The 16544-nt window shown below is 36.5% G+C and overlaps 1 protein-coding gene across 1 annotated transcript in view; it reads left to right on the forward strand.

Moving 5' to 3' along the window:
- ITPR2 (inositol 1,4,5-trisphosphate receptor type 2) overlaps positions 1-16544 on the forward strand; it is a 417643-nt gene that overhangs the window by 196015 nt on the left and 205084 nt on the right. The window contains exons 33-34 of the mRNA XM_032472913.1: positions 8396-8524; positions 9871-9991. Of these exons, the coding sequence (XP_032328804.1) occupies positions 8396-8524; positions 9871-9991 (250 nt within the window). The remainder of the gene's footprint in view (positions 1-8395; positions 8525-9870; positions 9992-16544) is intronic.

The following is a 16544-nucleotide window of genomic DNA, read 5'->3' on the forward strand; positions in this document are numbered from 1 at the left end:
TTTTCTGAAGATGTTCCCGATTTTGCTATCAGTTTCAAGATTCTGTAATGGCCAACAGCCCTCTAAGTGATGTGTTGGCGGAGTGAAATTAGACCAAAGAATAACTTAGAAATTAGACCCAGGATTGTCATGTCACTGTCCCATCAATCCACTGCTTAACGAGAGAAGTCAGGGGATTTCATTGCCAAATAGGTGACCTGAGCTTTCTCTCTCCTCGCTTAGCCTACCACACAGGCAGGAAGTAGGAATAAACATAAAATTTATATGTGCTTTGAAACATACATTCCAGGTTCTTTAATTTGATAGGATTGAATAGGTTTTCTTTGCTTGATTCGATTCTATACTTTGCTTTCTTCAGTTGAATGAACCATTGGAAAGTCTCATCCTGAAGCTTTCTTTTCACATGGCCTTGTTACCTAGCATTGCAGGGAAGTGAAGGGTATAAAGCACTGTAACGATACACCTTATTTGGTGTGTAGCACCCTGCCCTCCATTGTAATTCCGTTTTTCTCCTCCACTTTCAAGCTGAACTGTAATGGTGGCGCCCACGTGGCCTGGACACTTGTTTGGCTCTTCCTGGTGGATGATTGGTTGGCCCCTGCCCTGCATCAGACTGCCTGGTCTTCAAACCATTGGCAGATTTATCATAGTTGATCAGTTACTTCTTGAAACATGTCCTCCCTTTCCCCTAGGGTATTGGTCTGGCGCTCTGTTTGCCTCCCACTTCAATGGCCACTCCTCAGTCTTCTTTGCTGTTTCCTCCAAATCTTCCCAGCTTCTAAATATTGAAACTTGCCAGGCTCCAACCTTAGACTTACTCTCTTCTCTGTCTACAGTCACTTGTTTGCTGATCTCATCCGCTCCCCTAATTTTAATTCCAGGCTGGTTGAGGCACGGATTCTTCTCACATATCTCAAGGCGTATGGACATCTGCAGCTGGCTGTCTAACCTTAGACTCCTCATTCACTGCCATGGCCCACTAAAAATCAAATCCTTCTCAAGTCTTTGGGATCTCAGTCTAGGCACTCAGGCAGAAAAAAAAAAATTGTGTGTCATCTGTAAATTTTATTTTCTCACTCTCTAAAATTTCATCCTTTAGCAAATTCTGCAAGATCTAACCTTAAAATATTCAAATTCTGATTACCTCTGAGTGCTTCGATCACTACCACCCAGCATCAAGGTCCCATTCACTCTCATCTGGGTTCTTGCAGTAGCCTCATAACTTTGCTTGCATCCTCGCCCCCTCCCTTCATCTATTCTCTACACAGCAGCCCATAATGATTAAAAAAAAAAAATAAGAAGATTGGCTCAGGTCACTCCTGTGCTCAGATTCCTCCCAGAGTAAAACCGTGATTTGGGCTCTCCTCTGTCCAGCCACTACCGCCATGCCCACCCCTGCTTCCCCGTGTCCTCTTACTCTCTTCCTAGCTCGCTCTCTGTTTCATCTAGTGGCCACCTTGCTGCTCGTCAGATATGCTAAACACACTCCCATCTCAGCACTTGCGTCTGCCTGGGAAGCAGTCATCCCCCATGTGTCCTCCATCCTCATGATTTCTTTCAGGTCCCTGCTTAAAGTCTTCAGGGAGGCCTTGGCTGGACTACCCGGTATAAAGTAGCAACCCTTCTTCCTTCAGTCCCCCCTTCATTTGCTTCTTTTTTCTTTATAGAATTTACCCCCACCTGATACTTTTGTATGCATTTGTATTTCTGCTGAAACAAATGAAGCGCAGAGATTTTGTCTGTTTGGTTCACTGCAGGACACCTGACCTAGAACGGTGTCTTACCCATAGTAGATACTCAGTATTCGTGGAATAAATAATTGTCATCTGAAGTTAAAAATAGTTAAGAAGTGAACTTGGAAACAAATTAAGTGTCATTTTAGCATAGAATTAAGTGGGCATATCAGTGGAAGGAAATAAGAAGCCTGAAAAAACTTTTTACATATTTAACATATAATAAAGAAACTATCACCCATTAGTGGGGAAGTGATTGGTTATTTTTGGTGATCAGCAGACTTTTCCTGTAAAGATCATGATAGTAAAATATTTTAGCTTTTCAGGCCACTATCATAACTCTTACAGCAGTTACTGAAGGGAAAGGAGCCAGAGACAGCACATAAACGAATGGGCACAGCTAGATTTGACCCATGGTCATTTGCCTGTCCCTGGATATTTAAATTAATAATAATAAACTCCATTAGGTTAGTGATTTTTATCTATTTTGTTATTCACTGATGGATCCCAGGTAGACAGAACATTCTTGGCTTGGAATAGATATTCAATACAAATTGTTGATTTGCTCTAAATCAAAGTGACATTTGAAGATCCTGGCTATTTGGGGTGAAATGAACTCAGTTCCTGTCCTCACATTACATAATAGCATAAATTGCAATAGATGTTAGAGATAAATGGGAAATGATAAAAGTGGTTGGAAATGTAGGTGGATGCTTATCTGTCTTTGGATGAGAAAGGCTTTTTTAAGCCTAAAAGCAATAAGTGAAATTAGCTAAGGAAAAACATTTCACTATTAGAAAATGTAAAACTTGAAGTATATAAAAACATCATAAACATTTAAAAAATCGAAATAGAAAAAATTACTGGACATTAAGAAAAGGCTAATAACCTTAACACGAAGAGCATATCTATATTGATAAGAAAAATACTAAAAGTCTAATAATAAAATGAGCCAAATCCAGGCGTTTATGGTTATAGAGGAGGGAATCCAGGTAAACCCCTGAAAAAATAATCAACTGTTAATAATTTTAAGAAAGTACAAAGGAAAATAATATCTAATTTCTAACTCTCAAAGTTTAAGAGTAAGAAGATAAAAGTAAAAAGATAATATTAAATGTTGATTCACATACCTTGCTGATGAGAGGAAATTTATGCCACCTTTTTGAAAAGCATTTTGGTAATACATTAAAAAAATCCTTCATACCTTTTTAATGTGTCAAATAACTTCCCTTCCAAGAATCTGTTGTCAGGAAATAATTACAAATGATATCAAGGCTTTATGATCAAGGAAGTTCAGCATACTTTTATAATTAAATACAGTAGGAAATAGTTTACATATTTAGTAACAGAAATGATTCAATAAACTGATTTATCCATAAGACTGAAATTACAGTGTCACTGTGATTATTTTTTGAAGATTTTTTTAATGATGTGAGACGTGCTAATGATTGGGTGATGAAGTTAAAAAAAAAGAGAACACAAAACTGATTATCCAAAATTATTTCAATTATGGAAATTATATATGGCCGAGCAAAAAGATTAGAAGAAAAGATTCCAAAGTGTTAACGATGGTTTTGTCTGGATTTTAGGATTATGGGTAATTTTTGTTTTCTATTTTGTATTTTTCTGTTTTGTCACAGGGTTCCTACAATTAATATTTTTTCTTAACATCAATATATATTATCTTTGTAAAAAGGAATTAAAAATTCTAAGAAAGCCAATTTAGTGTATGAAGAGATGATGCACATAAAAAGGGGATACAAAAAGCAAATGTTTGGAGAAATTTTGGCCTCATTAATAAAAGAATGCAAATTAAAATAAATATAAGATGTCATTTCAGATAGAAGAACATTTTTACTGTCTATGAGGAGTGGAAAATGTTTTTTAAGATTTGTATTCCTTGGTCTGTATGATCAAAAAGTATGTTACTGGCGAGAGCTGTTCTGTCTGGTAGAGTAGCAACTTGCCAGATTTGAATTTTAATTTTAATTAGATAAAATAAAATTTTAATTTTAATTAGATGAAATAAAATAAAAAATCCATTTCAAGTGCTGAATAGTCACATGTCTAGTGGTTACTTTCTCAGACATGACAGATACAGATCTCCGTCACTGCAGAAAGTCCTACTGGACAGTGATGCTCCAACATATGGTAATTTATTTACCCCAATCTGTCATCTTTGGAAGAGTATTAGTCACTTTTAGAGACGAAGAGAGAAGGGACAGCATTTACAAGGGGAGAAATGTCAGACATAATTATATCCAGGAACTACACTTACTATTTATTGGTCCATCCAACAATTTAAAATACCTACTAGGTGCTGAGATCTGCATGTGCAGTGAGTAGCAAGATGGACTCAATCCTGGTGTCTGGGGATTTACATTCTAATGGTGGAGGCAGAGTTTTACTTGCTCTTCTCCCAGAAACCTCCATGGCTGTTTCCCAACTTCCTTCAATTCTTGGTTAACACGTTGCTGTATACAGAGGAGTTCTCCAAGCAGTTTAAATAAAAGTCATCCTTGCCCATAGGTGTGGGTCCTCCTGCACCATTGCATCTCCAGCGTCTATTATTTGCTCTATTTTTTGCCACTTGTATTATGTGTTTGATAATCTATTGCATGTCTGTCTAATTCTAATCAGAATGAGGGCTTTAATAGAGTAAGGACTTTGTGTGGTTCACTGTTCTAACTAATAGTGTCTAACAGTTCGTTTTAATTTATTTATGTCCCTGAGTGGTAGTCTGTGAAATTTGACAAATAAACACAGTAAAATTCATCTGGAAGTAGAAGAGGACAGCTATTTCAAAAGGTGAATTTTGTTTTTCTTGGATAGAACAATGAAGGTAGACTTGTTTTTCCAGTTGTAAAACACATGACAAGTTGAGAATCATTTCATTCTTACAGGATTGAGTTAAGATATTTAAAAACAATGATACATGGAGTATACCAGAGATTTGGAGAGAGATTTAAACAGTGATCAGTGATACACTGCAAGATAGATCTCAAGTAACCTGAGAGTGAGGCAAGAAATTACTATTCAGTAAATGTTTGGAGGACAGTTGGACATCAGTATGGGAAAAAATTAATCAGAATGCATGAATCAGGTCATCTATAGCAGAAAACTCAGATTGCTTAAAAAGTGAAATAGGAGTCAAGGTGTGTATAGAGATGTGAGAGCTCGAATAAAAACCTAGAACAGAAATATACAGAACATCCTTTTCTTTTGTGAAAAGGATGCTTTTTTCTTCTTTTTATTAAATAAAGGGAAATGATTTAAATAAAAGATAGTGCCTGAATGCTAAAATTATTTTATATGATGAAATGTAATGAAATGAATGTTCTAAATAGAGTGAGACTGTGAAAATACATGTGAAATGACAGCTGAAGAGTTTATTACGTAAAATATGTTAAACTGACATGTAATAGGCAGTCACCATCCAGGTTTCATTTGAAAGTGGTTTAAAGGGTTTGAATCATCCCTACATGACAAAATACAGGCGTGAAATGATTATGTGAAAAATGCCCTGCCTTGTTAGCAATGTCAGAAATGCCAAATAAAATAGCTTTTAGGTATCATTAAACTGGCAAAACTAATTATCATTTGCAGAGATAACATGCAATTCCAGCAGCAAACAGATGGCATGCTCCAAGAGGTGTGAGCAGGGTTAAAGGAACCAGGAGGGACAGGGGAGCATCCAGGAACTGGGAACAGTGCAAAGCTGTTTCCACCCCAAGCCTGAAGGGGCCAGGGTGGTACCAGTGTTACGGGAGCCCAGAGAGCACTTGGAGACATTGCAGAAGGGCTCCAGCAGCAGCTGCTTCCACAGGCATGGATGCTGCTAAAGCCTGAGCGAGGAGATGGAGATGGGGATGGAGGCAGAGGTAGACCTGACTTCTTTCTCTTCCACTCTGGAATCTTCCACCAGTGCATTGTATCAGCTGAACCCGAGCAGAGCCCAAAAGCAAGAGCTAATTGGTGGAAATGAGGGCCCATCCTGTGTATCCGCAGACAGGTTGTTGATAATGTAAATTTATTATTTTAGAGGCTCAGCTCAGCATGTAGTGTAAAGCTGTCTGTGAGCTCTCATCTGATGATTCCTCTTTTGGTGAAATACACCCCCAAAATCTGAAAGTAAAAAGAATAATTTTGCCCAATTCTGTACAAGATCAATTAAAAGGGGGACTCACATAAGAGAGTAGCAAGAAGGACACAACTAAGAAAATAAGAAAATGACTTGTATTTTGTGGTTACGTGTACCTCACCTCATTCCAAAAACAGATTAAAGCATGGTGGTGCATTAGAGTGAGGGAGTGAATGGAGCCTTTGAAATAAATGTTTAGATAATGATGGTACATGAGAAAGTTTGATAGGAAATAATGGTACATGAATAGTATCTGTAAACAGATAGAAACTTTAAAAATATATGTATTACATGTAAAAAAGTAACTTAACATGATGTCCTTTTATTTGACCCATTTCTAATCTTTATTGGAAAGAGCCAGTAAAAATAAATAAATAACAGGTTGAAGAAATATTACTATTAATTAGGTTCTTTTTTTTTTCTGAAAATTTCTTAAGGGCTTTAATAAGAAAAGTGGCTCCCTACGTCTCTTGCCCATCCTGAAATCACAGTGTAAGATGCAAGGCTCTAGAAGCGAAAAAGTTATCATTCAACTGGGACAGAAAAAATGTCTTGAACAGTTACTTGAATTTCTTGTTTAAATGAGTTGAAAAATAGGTTCCACACAGTTTTGTAAACCCAGAATTTCCTCTACCAGGATTTTTGGGAAGGTCTCATCTAGAAATATATTACCTTTATTAATCTACTGACTAAAGCAAATCTGTTTTTTTTTTTTTAAGCAAATATCCAGTTGTAGGTAAGGCAGTGTGATTCTATAATAGCTCCAGAGAGCCCCACCCAACTATGTGATATGTCACTGGGTGAAGAAGGTTCTTTGGACTGGTTATGGTGGAATTGGTCAACTACCTACTCAACTTTAATATGATTTTATTGTACATTTCAAAAAAAATTCATAAAAGCCAGTGCTGGAAATATACTAAATGAAATAATATATCCTACGTAATATCCATCACAGGAAAATTGATTTTAAATTAGTTCTGGGACCACATTAAATTTTAATCCTAGGTTAGAGTTTCTACAAATAGAGCCTAACCCTAAGTGCACCTTAGATAAAAAGATATTCTTGCATATTCTCCCATTTAAAAATTAATTAATTGATTCATTCATTTTACAAACATTTACTGAACATTTAAATTTTCCAGGCAGTATGTTATATGTAGGAGCAATAACTAAAAGATGACATAATTTGACATAATTTATCCTTTAGTTGCACTGCTCCCTACAATATAACTATGAGATTAGACACACTAAAAACCTTTTAGTTGTGATAACAACCCTGTCAGGTAGCTGTCATTTAATAGATGGGGAAGAAGTGAGCTACCCCAATGGGAAGTGACTTAGAAGCAAAACAAACCCTGTGCTCTCTCTTCTCTTTCCATTTGGCACTCTTATTTTCCAAACCAAAACATTGGGACACATGGTTGCAGAAGGGAGTTTTTCTCTTCTGTGTGGTTTTTTTTTTTTTTTTTTTTTGGTGTGTGTGCACAGGATTTTAAAACAATATCAAATCACATTACCTTTACTTAATCTTTTGATTAATCACCTTATTGAAAAGAATAAAAAATTATGTAAAAACTTTGGATTGTCTAAGAACATCTGGAACATCTGGTCACCACACTTACCCATTGTAATTTTGTGAATATTGAAACATTCTTACTCTGCTCAGTTCTAGAGTGTTTGCTCACACCCTGTGTTCACCCCCAGTCACTTCTTTTTATTTCCATATTTCTCCACCCAACTTTTTTTTTTTCATTTGGTTTCAATTGTGGCTCTTCACAATTTGTCTACAAATTGTCTACCCTGACATGCTTGGAAATTTACGGTTTGTTTAGCGGAATGACCAATTTCTGCCTGGTGGAGTAACCTCCCAGAAGGGTCAGAGCCCATGTTCTTTGCTGACGTGTCCTTTGCTCTAGTGTCCTCTCTTCTTGCTTAGCCGACTCACAGAAGAACGCACAAAACACACACACCTCCGTGGATCATCTGTGGATGAACAAGTCAAAATTGTTGGCAAGGGTTTAATCTTCTTTTACCTGCTTTCCTTTACAAGTGTTCCCTGTATGTGCATCCTCCAATCTGGGCCAGGTATTATAAGCGAACATGTGTAGAGATAGAGACCACCATTAATCACATTCACCGCTTTCTTATACTTACAATGACAGTTTCCTCTTTAATTTCCTCGCTTTGAGTGGAAAAGTCTTTTCCAGCAAAGCCAGGCTTGGGGATGGAGGGAGAAGGTGTGTACAGAAGTAGGGAGAAGCAGATCAGGAAGAAGGGGCTGGGGTCTGAAAGAATCCTGGCCTGAGGATGAAATGACAACCAAACTTAAAGGAGGAGCTACTACAGCATGCTACACTTTTAATGGATTTTAGTCAGAAATGTTTTTATTCAAAGCAACTTTTAAAAGCCGAAGAAATGTTATAAACAACCATTTCAGCAATTTTTAGAGGTTCCGTCCAGTACTGAGTTATCATTCAAAGATGTGATAGAACATACTGAGTTGTTTTGTTTTTCTCTCCAGGTTTGCAACACAACCACAGACAGGAAACACGCAGACACGTTCTTGGAGAAGTGTGTCACTGAGTCAATCATGAACATTGTGAGCGGCTTCTTCAATTCTCCCTTTTCAGACAACAGCACCAGCCTCCAGGTAACTTAAACGAGCATATATGAAAACACTGTCACACAGAATTTATTTACCTTATATGAGTGGAAAAAACGTTAATCTGGTCAGGAGTCACGTCCTACACTTCTGAAGATCTCTCTTGTCTCATATTATTTTCTATTATGCCCTGTTCTGAGTTTCCCAAACTTTATTTTAAATAAAGAGGCTCCATCTTCAAATTGAATTATTCTTGCTCTCCCTCTAAGCATAGAAGGCACTTTCTTATCTGTGTATTCACTGCCAAGTGGTGAAATAAATGATTCTTTAAATAGCATTTTGACTCAGTAATTCCACATGAGTAAATCTTGAAAGAATTAACAGGGATGTATATACTAAGATTTCCACTCGAGTATTTATAATGCTTAAAAATTGACATCAACCTTTAATGTCTATGAATGGGGCAATAGCTAAATAAATTATGGTATGTCTGGTGATGGTTTATTATGTAGCGATTCAACATCATGTTTTAGAAGAAAAAGATGGATGACAAAGGAGAATGATCATGAAGTATTAGAAAGTGAAACAGGCCACAGAGTTGCATCATAGTATCATCCAGATTTGTGGGTGTAAAGAATGTATGTACGTACATACACAGAAAGACACAAGAAGTCATCATTCTAAAAAGTTTGACACTGATTATCTCCACGTGTTAGGATTACTGGTGATCTTCATTTCTGTGATTGCCAGATATTCTACAGTGACTGTGTGTTATTTCAATTACACTTTCTTTAGGGAACACTTTTGAACTATTAGCTAGAACCATGTAAAATTGTTTTTGTAGGTCAAAATGGTTGTCTCCTCTACTTGCCTGTCGTATGAAACCAAAATGTACAATTGATGAAACAAACCCAAAACACCTGGTCTATTTATATACTTGGAAATAAACCAGAGATTATAAAAAATATAGTTAAATTCATGTCATTGGCTTCAAGAAATGCCATATTTTTCTGTTTAAGAATATAGTTAAAATAATGGATTTTCTGTGGTGTCTGGCATGGTGCCTGTTATGAGGTGGGCACATAATAAATATTGATTGACTGATATGTTCATTAAGTAACATGGAAACTCAAGAAATTCGTATTTTTTAAAAAAATTGGGGGGGGGAGATAATTAATTAGATTCATTTTTAGAGGAGGTACTGAGGATTGAACCCAGGATCTCATGCATGTTAAGCATGCGCTCTGCCACTTGAGCTATACCCTCCCTCTAGTGCAGAAAATCAAAGAGACAAGATTGTGTTATATTTTGATGGGCTTTTTTGATAACGCGTAGATCCTGCATGAACGTTCATGGTTTAGCGACCAGTTTGCCTCCTTTCTTTCTGTTTTCAGACACATCAGCCAGTTTTTATTCAGCTGCTTCAATCTGCCTTCAGAATTTACAATTGCACCTGGCCAAATCCGTCACAGAAAGCCTCGGTGGAGTCCTGCATCAGAAGTTTGGCTGAAGTGGGTGAGTCAGAGTATCGGGTTTTACTTATTTTTGTAAAAGATACCAGGCTTCTGGTTAAAAGGCAATCCAAGAAGCGTTCCAGTTGCCAACTTAAAAACAACGCAGGTTGTCTTTTCTGGAATGTGCCTCCATATGAACAAAAGAAAAAAATTTAGACCCACTGGTCCGGGAAATTTTGGTTTAGCTTGAAGAATTAATATAATTCAAGGGAAGGGGATCAAAGAAGTGATATTTATAAAAAATCGTGTTTCTGATTTATTTTGGTGGACGGGAAACTCTCCCCAATTTTAATAGTTATCTTTTTGCCTATTGAACTTGTACAGTATAGTGAACTTACATTGCCTTATATAACTGTTGGGTTTCTACCAGACATATCCCTTTATTATGTCTGTATTTTCCTACACTGTAATATAAAATTTTGTCTCCTGTTTGATCATATGGTTTATATTCTTGCAAGCTACTTTAGAGCCTTTATAATGAGGCACGATGTGTGAGTGTGAGAGTGTAAATGTGAACTCATTTGTTTATTTGTTTATCTTCCTATTAAAATTTCTCACATGCTATTTTGTGCAATCAGCAGCAAAAAAAAAAAAAAAAAAAAGCAAGTATGGTCTCTATAAAGCTGAAGAGCCATGATCAGCAAATGATTCTGAGCATTGCAACCTTTTTGGGACGGGAATATAATTGTTATAGTTCTTCTTTTTAAGGATTTTTAAATGTGTTTATTTATTTTTAAATTGTTATATTTCTGAACTTAATGTGGCAGATGGTGCTTTAACATGGCTCAGTAAGATTTTACAGGAATGAGTTTAGTTTAACTGTTACCTCAGATTTCATTATGGAATTGTCTGTTAAGTGGCCTGATTTACTCACCTCTTCATGTGGCAAGGGGACTTTTTGAGGGGTTTTTAGTTTTCTAATTTTGTTTAAAATCCATCAGTGTTTACTGAGGGTCTGTTATATATTGAAGGCTTCAGAAATTACCAGTGAAACGGAATGAAAGGGGATGATAGCTAAGGGAAGGTTGGAACATTCTAGAAAGAATTTCTCACTGAGTCCTCCTTTTTAATTTTTTTATAAAGTTAAATAGGGCTGTCCTTAGATGGCAGAAAGGAGGAGAAAAGAAATTCAGACTGGGATGGACTTCAAAAAACAAACAGAGGGGCAGCTTATAGTGTGTTTCATTGTCATGGTCATTGTCACTGCTGACTTTTACCAGCAAGTACCATTTGCAATGCTAAGCAATTTACATGTATTTTTCTCATTTAATCCCCAGACAGTTTCTTAAAAAAAATTTTTTTTTTATTTCATTGAAGTGCAGTCAGTTACCTTAGATAGGTTCTTATTTACATTTTACCATTGAGGAAACAGAATTATCCAGATTAAGTAACTTGGCCAGGGTTATAGTATATGCTAAGTAAATATTTTGTAAGTGAATAGATGGCTTAACTAATTAATGACAATTTAAAATACTTTTAGTGTTTTTTCAACTACCAGTCTGTTCTCTGTATCTATGAGTATCTTTCGTTTTGTTTGTTCATTTATATTGTTTTTTAGCTTCCACGTAAAAGTGAAATCATGCGGGATTTGTCTGACTCCATCTGACTTATTTCACTTAGCATCATAACCTTCAAGGTCCATCCATGCTGTCCCAAATGGCAAGATGTACTTCTTTTTTATGTCAGAGTAGTATTCCATTGTGTGTGTGTGTGCATGTGTGTATATCTTCTTTATCCATTCATCCATTGATGGACATTTTCCATCTCTTGGCTATTGTAAATAATGCTGCAGTGAACATAGGGGTGCATATATCTTTTGGGGTTAGTGTTTTTATTTTCATTGAATAAATACCTAGAAGTGGGGTTGCTGGATCATATGGTAACTGTTTTTCATTTTTTGAAGACCCTCCATACTGTTTTCCATAGTGGCTGCACCAATTTACATTCCCACCAACAGTGCCCAAGGGTTCCCTTTGCTCCGCATTCTCGCCAACACTTGTTATGAAATTATATTCTTTATTCAGTTTAGGAATTCATTAAGTATAGTTTGAGTACCAAACAGGAGAGAAAAGATACATTTTGTGTATTTACTTTCCTTCACATTTAAGAACACTGGTGTTTCAGTACAGATTTATCCTGGATGTTTGGACATGATACGGAAAAGGTACCACTCTCCACCCACTCCATCATACCTGGCTTGTACACCGACTTTTCTTGTTCCTGGGGGCCTGTACAGGAGGGCTTGACAGTAAACCAAGTGTTATAATTAATGCTCACACTTGCGGTTGCCTTTTCCCCCTACCTTTCAGTTTATGTATCTAAGCATTCTTTTCCACGGCACATATCACTGCGGTATGTGTGTTCTCAGAGATCAGGTCTGGCAGATCCCACCAGCATTTCTGTCTAATTAAGAAATTTCACATAATCTGCAATATTTAATGAATAATAATTAGAATTAGATTTTGATCACCTGTTCAAATCACTGCAAAGACTTGTCATATCTAGAGCGTTTTCAGGATTTGTGAGCCTAATTAGTAGGTCAGCCTAGGAATTGCAATACCTGTGAATGAAAAATAGCTCATTTTACAGAACTGGCTGTCTCTGGGCAGAGCCTTAGACAAGACAAATGTGTTCATAGCAACGCATCCTGTCTCTTACTAGTTTTTTAAGAACTCCATATGCTTATTCTCTGACAAAATATCCTTAATAAAGTGGTATCTTAGTTGGCCTCTAACTTATGAGTAAAATAGAAACATTTATTTTTTTAAATATTTTAAACCTTAAAGTGTCCACTAAAGCACACAAGTTGGAGTTAATGCTTCATATCAGAAGATTGACTGACTTAATAAATCCATTCGTTTTTTTCTTACTGGGGGTGGGGGTGCAAAATAACCAACAATCCTGAGACTATGTCCTAGATCACATTTCAACATAAGATTTATATCAGAATTTTTCTAGCTTCATAAAAGTAAGCCAAGTTTGGATCATCTTTTTGGTTGCACTTGAGAAATATGATTCTAGTTATTAACATTCTTGTAAGTGAGATCATGAATTAATTTTTTTCCTAGTCACAATTTTCTGCTTTAGTTTTTAAACAATGTGCAGGAAACTAAATTAGCCTCGTCAACTCTGCTTTCCAATTAATATTTGTAATGTTTTGACAGTGCAGAGAATCTATTTCAGGCCATGTCTTTCAAGGTATTAATATTTTTACAATTGCTTTGAAAAGTTTTATCATTATCTGCACAGCTGACCTATTTTAACTCAAATTCTCCTTTCCCCAATTGCATAATTTTCTTTTATTACCTAGAAATTGTGATTTTTTTTTTTTTAGCCTTTGGCTGGAGATTACCTTTGGGCATGAGAAAGTCATGTTTATTTTACCTAGTTAATTTATATTGTGCAGTTTGTGCTAAGATAGGAGACTAGAAAATGCCAACTAAAGTTGGCCATTTGGGGTACAAAAAGAAACCCTTTTAGCAAAGTTTGGAATAGTGGTGTCTCCCCCCCTGGTTTGAAGGTGCTGCTGGCCATGGAAGGGCAGGTGAGATTTTCCTGGTCACACTAATAGGAGAGGGGCTGTATTGCTGAGAAAGACAAAGGTGCTACCATTGGATTACATTTCCACTAGTGTCATTAGAAAAATTGAGTATGTCTTCGTGTAAGTCATGTTCATAGCAACAAACGCTTACTTGATGGTTAGTTGTATCTAAGGAACCTTGATCCTACAGGGGAGGGAAATCCCAGTTCCCTCCCTTCCTCTGCTTTGTTTAAATGTTAGTGGAAACTTGGTTGTAACATGTTTTGAGCAACTTTAAAGTTTTATAATTTTTGTTATTTTGGTCGCTTAGAAAATAACATATGAGCAACATTGTCTTCTGTTTGACTTTCAAACGTGTAGAGCAAACCCAGTTTATGTGTGAAGCAGCCAGAAAGGATGAAAGGCTCACCAGGATTTAATCATGGCGCAGGAATAAGTATTTATAAAAAATATGTGCAGCCTGGCCTTGTCAAGGCTGTTGGTCCTTCCGATGAGACAGGAGTTGCTTTGCTGTGTGTGATGGACAGAAACAGAGACATTGTATGCTTTGGAGAAGGAACATTCTAATGAATATTAGGAAAACGTTCGCTGGAGAAGTATGAGCGGTGGTGCAATTGATTGTTTAGGGTTGCCTTAGAGCTGTGATTGTTTCCTTAAAACTTCAGCGTGGGCTCTTGTTTAACTTGGGAACTTTTTGTGTTGGTAGCTAAAATAATCTGTTTGCAAAGAAGGTTTTGAGTATCTCACAGCTTCAGAGAATTTTCACCAGCAGAAATAGTCCTGCCTACTGTTGTAGCTTTCCTTTCATTATATGAAATAAGCCAGATTCTCTCTTTCTCACTCTCATTTCTTTTTATTCCTTCCCTCTTATTTTCATTCATTAAAAAAAAAAAAAGTCTTCTGGTGATGATCATGATAGCTTTAAATAGTATCTTTATATCTCTGTCTCTAAAGTGACAGCTCTAAATAATGTCTACATTTCCACAGTATGAAAAAAATCAGTAAATCAATGTAGAACTTCCATTTTTATGTCTTCTTTCACACTCTATGTTCTAAATGGTTGCTCGACAGAGCATTGGTTTGTGATGTTACGATTTGTGACATTTGTATTCTATTCTGAAATATAATGAGATCTCTTAGGTTGATAAAGCTTAAAAATCAGTTTTCAGAGCTTACCATATTATGATGTGTAAATATTTTTCACTGTATATCCATTAGAGACAAAACTGTAGTGCCATGATATTGAAAGTTTTCCCATTGGAAGAAAACTTCAAACCATTGACACCTAATGAATCTTCTTTCATTTGCATCTTGCTTTACTCTCTTCTTCAGGTTTGTGCTCAGTTGTCACTCCCAGTTTATCCCTTCCCACCCCCTTTTCCCCCTGGTAACTGTAAGTTTGTTTTCTATGTCTGTGAGTCTGTTTCTGTTTTGTAAATTAGTTTATTTGTGTTTTGTTTTTTTAGATTCCACATATAAATGATATCATATGGTATTTTTTTTTTCTCTCTCTGGCTTACTTCACTTAGAATGATGATCTCTGGGTCAATCCATGTTGCTGCAAATGGCATTATTTTATTATTTTTTATGGCTGAGTAGTATTCCATTGTATAAATATACAACTTCTTTATCCAGTCATCTGTGGATGGACATTTAGGTTGCTTCCAGGTCTTGGGTATTGTAAATAGTGTTGCTATGCACATTGGAGTACATGTATCTTTTTGAATTTGTATCTTTTTGAATTAGAGTTCCCTCCAGATATATGCCCTGGAGTTGGATTGTTGGTAAGTCTATTTTTAGTTTTTTAAGGGATCTTCCATAAAGGCTGTACCAAACTACATTCCTACCAACAACATAGGAAGGTTCCCTTTTCTTCACTCCCTCTCTGGCATTTATCGTTTGTGGACTTTTGAATGATGGCCATTCTGACTGGTGTGAGTGGTACCTTGTTGTAATTTTGATTTGCATTTCTCTGATAATTAGCTGTATCGAGCATTTTTTCATGTCTATTGGCCATTCGTATGTCTTCACTGGAGAATTGCTTGTTTAGGTCTTCTGCCCACTTTTGGATTGGGTTGTTTGGTTTTTTTGTTATTAAGTTGTATGAGCTGTTTATATAGTTTGGAAATTAAGCATTTGTCAGTCGTATGACTTGCAAATATTTTCTCCCATTCCGAAGGTTGCCGTTTTCTTTTGTTTATGGTTTCCTTTACTGTGCAAAACCTTATAGTTTCATTAGGCCCCATTTGTTTAGTTTTGCTTTTATTTCCATTGCCTGGGTAACTGCCCTAGGAGCACATTGCTAAAATTTATGTCAGAAAATGTTTTGCCCATGTTTTCTTCTAGGAGGTTTATCGTGTCTTGTCTCATGTTTAAGTCTTTGGCCCATTTTGCATTTATTTTTGTGTACAGTGTGAGGGAGTGTTCTAGTAGCTTCACTGATTTACACGTGGCTGTCCCACCTTGGTCTTTATTCCTGTCCTTTTCTTTTTTGCAGTATGAAATGTTTCACGTTCTGAAATGTTTATTTGTACAATCATATTTTAATTTCCAGGATTTCTTTCTCTTTTTTTTTTTCTGATTCTCTAATTTTTTGGATGCAGTATATGCTCACATTTTCTGAGGACAATGATTAGAATTATTTAAATATTTTTGACTCTTCCTTTGATCATCTCTGTTCTCGCTGGGGCCAGTTATTCTTAATGCTCTTGGTTTTTTCCTGTGATTCTTGGTGGAGTGTCCTAAAGGTCTGTAATGACTGGCCCGGGTCTCCACGGCAGTTTTGAGGGTCTGTTTCTCTACTAACATGCCCCTGTAAATGACGGGGCTGACCCTGAGTTCTGGGTGAGGGGCTGAATAAATGATACACAGGTTTTTTTTGAAGTGTGTATGTGTTTGTGTGTGTGTGTGTGTGTGTGTGTGTGAAGCAGGGGACCAGCTAGGAATACTAACAAGTGTTAAAATAAGGAGGGCTTTCCTCAGGGGTCGGAATCCTTTGTGTATTTTCCCCTTT

Source organism: Camelus ferus, chromosome 34, assembly GCF_009834535.1.
Source record: "Camelus ferus isolate YT-003-E chromosome 34, BCGSAC_Cfer_1.0, whole genome shotgun sequence".
In the NCBI taxonomy this organism is placed as follows: Eukaryota; Metazoa; Chordata; class Mammalia; order Artiodactyla; family Camelidae; genus Camelus; species Camelus ferus.